Source organism: Drosophila ficusphila, unplaced genomic scaffold, assembly GCF_018152265.1.
Source record: "Drosophila ficusphila isolate 14025-0441.05 unplaced genomic scaffold, ASM1815226v1 contig_414, whole genome shotgun sequence".
NCBI classification, from domain to species: domain Eukaryota; kingdom Metazoa; phylum Arthropoda; class Insecta; order Diptera; family Drosophilidae; genus Drosophila; species Drosophila ficusphila.
The window spans coordinates 24847997-24854323 of record NW_025064328.1 but is presented as its reverse complement, the minus strand read 5'-3'; the positions used below and the strand labels follow the sequence as shown (position 1 = coordinate 24854323).

The window sequence follows — 6327 nt, the reverse complement described above, 5'->3', positions numbered from 1 at the left end:
TTTCTTCGGACCTACGCGTGTGGGTTGTTAATAAGGCAACTCCGGATACGACACAAGACAACTCCTTTTATTCGCAGTCCTAGGGGGACTGTAAGGGCAACTTGCGCTGGAGGACGGCATGACGACCAGCTAGAGAGTTGCAAGGAGCACTTCTCGTACCAGGAGAGGAGTCGCAGCCAGCGACATAGAGGGGCGCAGCCAGCGCCGAACACTGGGTACGGACGGAGTCGCAGCCAAGCACGGGGTCCGCAGCCAGCGGGCCAGAAGACGCAAGGAGCGTCAAGCATCGGCGGCCGCAGCCAGCGGCCATTTTGGACGCCATTTTGAAAGGCGCTGAAGCAGCGACATTTTTGGACTTGTCGAGATGCAGCATTCCCCCAAGAGGAGTTTGCGGCCGAGAGTAGGGGAAGCCACCCCTACACCAACGCGAACGGATCAGCAGCCAGCAAGTAGTGGATCAGGAAACCGGCCGCGAGTGAACATAACCTCGGCGGCGGCCATTTCTAGCCCAGCCACTACGGTGACTACAGTGGCGTCCCAACCCAGGAGTACTGCTGTCATAGCTGCGAGTACAGAGCCGGAGATGACCCAGCCCCCCACGTCGGACCTTTTGAAAAGGATTGCGGCGTTGGAGGAGGAGCTGAAGCAGGTTAAGACCCTGAGCAGTGCGAGCACCGCCAATTGCGCGCCAGTCGCCATTGGCCCAGGCGCAGATGGCGCCAACAGAGAAGCATCGGAGCGGCCGCCATCTTGGAACGGACCGCCATTTGCCACATCTAACGGTGAGGCCTCAACTTACGGGGTCGGGCCGGTCCCACATAGCGGTGTCGGTGCGAGCAGTGCGGCCTGCACGCTGCCGCCATCTTGGAGTGGACCGCCATTGCTATCCACTAGCAATCACCTCGTGGAGCCACTGTGTGCTACAAGTGTTGCGCAGACAGCGCATGGATTCGTGCTACCGGGCGAGAGCATCCACCGGGCAACATCATCGCCATTTGTCGGATCCTACGCCTCGATGACGCCGAATGGATCCCAAGTGATCGGGCCAAGGAGGCTTCCGGACCTGCCTATATTTGGAGGGCAGCCCGAGGAGTGGCCGATCTTTAATTGTGCGTTTGTGGAGACGACCCAAGCATACAACTGCACAGACTTGGAGAACAACCAGAGGTTATTGAAGGCACTGAAGGGTGAAGCACGCGAAACAGTGAAGTCGCTGCTGATTCACCCTGGAAACGTCAACGCCGTGATGGAGCAGCTGCGCTTTAGGTTTGGCCGACCGGAGCAGCTTATACGCAGCCAGCTGAACAGCGTGCGAGAAGTGCCACCGATTTCGGAGCAGCACCTGGCGAGGATCGTTCCCTTCGCAACCCGAGTGAGTAACCTCACGGCCTTCTTGCAGTCAGCGAAGGCGGAGCAGCACCTGTGGAACCCAACGCTGATGGAGGAGCTTGTGGCGAAGCTTCCTACGAGCAAGCGAGTAGACTGGGCCAGGCACGCTGCATCGATCAGGCCCTTTCCCACTGTAGCGCACTTCAACGCGTGGCTACAGGAGTACGCAAACGTCGTGTGTACGGTTTTGGACGTCGAGGGAAAGGAGCCGAGGCGTCGAGTTCTGCATGCGAGCGTCGACCAGAACGGATGCGATCAACAGAAGGATCGGCATGGAGGTTGTCCAATCTGTGGAGGACAACATGCTGCAACGAGCTGCAGGGAGTTCATTGGAGCTTCGCCACCCGGTAGGTGGGGCATGGTGAAGAGGCATCGACTCTGCTTCACATGCTTACGGAGTGGACATACGACCAGGTCTTGTGATGTGCATAGCGAGTGCCAGATCAACGGATGCCGCAGATTGCATCACCGTCTGCTACATGGCGCGGACGAGGAGCGAAGATGGCCGGCGCAGCAAGGTGGCTTCAGGAGCCACAACGGAGGAAACCAGCAGTCAGCAGTTTCCAGGCGCGGCCCGGACAGGGGATCTTCGCCACGAGGTGGTCACAGGGACCAGGAGGGGAGCCAGCAGTCGGCTATCCCCAGGAACAGCCTGGAGAGAAGGGACCCGCAGCCAGCGGAGGTGCCCGTGCAGAGAAACTTAAGCTGCGTCGACGCCGAGGGAGGCCGACTTTTGTTCCGTATACTGCCAGTTACGCTGTACGGAGCCGGTCGCCAGGTGGACACATACGCGCTCTTGGATGAAGGATCCTCCGTCACGATGATCGACGACGAGCTACGGAGGGATCTGGGAGTGCGAGGCGAACATCGACAGCTGAACATTCAATGGTTTGGAGGAAAGGCCAGCAGAGAGCCCAGCAACGTGGTGAGCCTGGAGATAAGTGGCGTTGGAAAGCCCACTCGCCACGCTTTAAGGAACGTGTACTCCGTTTCGAGCCTGAGTCTGCCGATGCAGACGTTAGGCCGACGAGATGTCCAGGTCATGCATAAGGATGCGCGGCTGCCGATGAAGCCCTACATCAACGCGGTGCCTAAGTTGCTCATCGGTCTGGACCATGGACATTTGGGATTGCCATTTAGAACGAGGCGGTTTGCCAGAGAGGGACCGTATGCGGCCGCAACCGAGCTTGGATGGGTTGTGTTTGGGCCAGTAAGTGGGCAATCAACTACGCCGTCACCGAGGTCCTGCCTACTAGCCGTGTCAATGGATGATACGATGGAACAGATGGTGGAGGACTACTTCGAGATGGAAAGCTTTGGTGTGAAGCTCGCGCCACAGGTCGCAGCCAGCGACGACGCGCGGGCACAAAGGATCCTCGAAGACACCACGGTGAAGGTGGGGCGTCGCTACCAGACGGGATTACTCTGGAAGGACGACTACGCTGTGCTGCCGCGGAGCTACGAGATGGCGCACAGACGGCTGATCAACGTCGACAAGAAGTTGAAGCGCAACGGGCAGTTGGCGCTGGAATACGATCGTATCATCAAGGATTACGTAGCCAAAGGATATGCGAGGAAGCTGCAGCAGGACGAGATCGCGGTGACGAGCGACCGGCTATGGTATTTGCCACATTTTGGAGTCGAAAACCCGAACAAGCCCGGTAAGGTCCGGCTTGTGTTCGATGCTGCAGCCAAGGTTGGAGGAACCTCGCTAAATTCGGCGCTGGACAAGGGGCCTCAGCATTACAAGCCCTTGCCAGCCGTGCTCTTCCACTTCAGGGAAGGAGCAGTCGGAGTCTGCGGTGACATCAAGGAGATGTTCCACCAAGTGCTGATCCGACCCGAGGATCGATGTTCCCAACGATTCCTTTGGAGAGATGGCAACGACGATCGAGACCCGGACGTGTACGAGATGAACGTAATGACGTTTGGAGCAGCCTGTTCGCCGAGCGCTGCGCACTACGTGAAGACGGTGAATGCCCTGAAGTTTCGGGATTCGGACCCGAGGGCAGTCAAGGCCATCATTGACCACCACTATGTCGATGACTATGTGGACAGTTTTGCTACAGAGAGCGAAGCTATCAGTGTCTCTACCCGAGTGAAGGAGATACATGCGGAGGCTGGATTCGAATTATGCCAGTTTTCATCCAGCTCACCCATCGTGGAAGCGGCGTTGGGACCACCTGGACAAGTCAAGAGCGTCGGATGGGGTGAGGCTGAGCAGAAGATCCTTGGAATGCGCTGGCAGGTAGCCACGGACGACTTCAGATTCAACGTGGAATATCACCGAGTGCCAAGTAGCGTTCTAAGTGGAGATCGAGTCCCTACAAAGAGGGAGTACTTGAGCCTGATGATGTCAACGTTCGACCCAATGGGATTCCTGTGCTGCCTGATGATTACAGCGAAGCTGCTGTTGAGAGAGATCTGGAGGCAGAAGATCCAGTGGGACGAACCACTACCGGAAGAGATAGGCAAAGCCTTTGCGGCCTGGCGCAGGGAAATGGACGCCGTGAGACAGTTCCGATGCCCTCGTCACTATTTTGGGCATGGAGCGGTTCGGACCATCGAGCTGCACTTGTTCGTGGATGCAAGTCAATCTGCATTCGCGGCGGTGGCCTATTGGAGGGCCACGTACGAGGATGACAACGTGCTCGTTAGCTTCGTGTGCGCAAAGACGAAGTGCGCGCCGATGAGAACGATGTCGATCCCAAGGTTGGAGCTGCAGGCAGCGGTTCTTGGAACCAGATTGATGAACACTGTCAAGGAGGAGCACAGTGTGGACATCTGCGAGACGGTGTTGTGGACGGACTCGAAAACGGTGCTGAGATGGATCGGCAGCACCCACCGCCGGTACAAGCAGTTTGTTGGCAACCGGGTGGCGGAGATTTTGGAGTCGTCGAAGGTTTCCCAGTGGCGATGGGTACCAACAGCTGACAACGCAGCGGATGATGCGACGCGGTCGCAGAATAAGGCGGACCTTAGCCCGGAATCGCGTTGGCTAAGCGGACCGGCATTTTTGAGGCAGCCAGCGAGCGGCTGGCCGGCACCTGAGGAGGGAACCGAGCGTGCTCCAGATGCGCCTGATGAAGAGGAGATGCCCAGTGAGTTTGCATTAGTGGCCACAAATGAATTCGCCATTCCGTTCCACAGATTCTCGAGCTTAAGTCGCCTGGTGAGGACCGCAGCCTGGGTCTTGAGGTTTGCGCGTTGGTGTCGCAAGCAGAGAAGCGACCTCGAGGAGTACGGACTCACTGCAACGGAGTGTGAGGCCGCGGAGAACCTGTTAGTCAGACAGGCTCAATTGGAATCGTTTCCCGACGAGATGAGGTCGGCGGAATGCGGAAAGGGCGTCGCCAGCTCGAGTGAGATTCGAGGTCTGGCACCTTATGTGGATGAACACGGAGTTCTGCGAGCCCATGGCAGAGTTGATGCCGCGCTGTGCATGCCGTACAGTGCGAGGAGGCCCGTAATACTGTCACACAGGCACAGTCTTACGGAATTAATTGTGAGGCACTTTCACGCCCAGATGAAGCATCAAAACGTGGATGCGACGATTGCCCAGATCCGGACGAGATTCTGGGTCACGAAGATGAGACGAGTGATTAAGGAGGTAATCTCGTCGTGCAACGAGTGCAAGTTGCAGCGCACGCGTCCGATGCCGCCGATAATGGGTCCCCTTCCAGAGGATAGACTGGAAGCAGGGGGATGGCCATTCAAGTATACTGGACTGGACTACTTTGGGCCTCTGCTGGTGACTGTATCCCGTCACAGAGAGAAGCGTTGGGTCGCCTTGTTCACGTGCTTGACGACAAGGGCAATTCATCTGGAGCTGGCGCACGACCTGTCGACGGATTCCTGCATAATAGTGATCAGGAACTTCGTCTGCCGTAGAGGACCAGTACATAGACTGCGGAGTGACAACGGCAAGAACTTCGTGGGAGCTGACAGGGAAGCCAGGCGATTCGGAGACGTGTTCGAGACGGAGAGGATACAGAGCGAGTTGTCCAGTAGAACCATTGATTGGATTTTCAATTGCCCATCGAACCCGTCTGAGGGCGGAGTATGGGAGCGGATGGTGCAGTGCGTAAAGCGAGTGCTGCGCCATACCCTGAAGGAAGTCGCGCCGAGGGATCATGTATTGGAGAGCTTCCTAATCGAGGCGGAGAATGTGGTCAACTCGCGTCCGCTCACCCACTTGCCGGTGGATGCAGACCAAGAGGCGCCGTTGACACCTAATGATTTGCTCAAGGGAGCAGCTAACCTGCCGAATACGCCTGGACTGGATGCGGAGCTGCCCAAGGAGGATTCTACACGGAAGCAGTGGAGGATTGCTCGCATGCTGCGAGACCGTTTCTGGAGGAGGTGGGTCCTGGAGTACCTACCCACGCTTGTGCGCCGCGAGAAGTGGTGCCGGAGAACGGAGCCCATCCGCCAGGGCGACATGGTCTTCGTCTGCGATCCCGCCTTGCCCAGACGAGAGTGGCGCAAGGGCATCGTGGAGGAGGTCTACAGCGGAGTTGACGGAGTCATCAGACGCGCCACTGTGCGCGTGAACGACGATGGAGTATCTCGGACAATGTTGCGGCCCGTCTCAAAATTTGCAGTTTTAGATTTATGTGAAGCGGGTCTTCACGGGGTCGGGGATGTCGACGGTTGAACATTGTAATCGATAGTATTGTAAGGAATCTAGTATTTTTTGTTATTTTTGGACCCTTGAAGAACGGGCCTACTTATATCGTTTAGAAAATGCCGCCAAAAATGTGCTTTCACTTTCTTGTGAATCGTAGGAGGGCACACTGCGGTAAGCTTTAATTTGTTTGAAAAATGTGAGTCTGATTTGATTTTTATAGAATAAAACAACCGAACAACCAACCAACCGTTCAATAACGCACGCCTTTACGTACCCTTTCTTCGGACCTACGCGTGTGGGTTGTTAAT

General features: G+C 56.7%; 1 protein-coding gene across 1 annotated transcript; it reads left to right on the top strand.

Annotated features, from left to right (window-relative positions):
- Window positions 1-364: 364 nt before the first annotated feature.
- Window positions 365-6046, top strand: LOC122320096. Its single transcript, XM_043208172.1, has one exon. The coding sequence runs from the start codon at window positions 365-367 to the stop codon at window positions 6044-6046; it is 5682 nt and encodes a 1893-aa protein (XP_043064107.1).
- The last annotated feature ends 281 nt before the right edge of the window (window positions 6047-6327 follow it).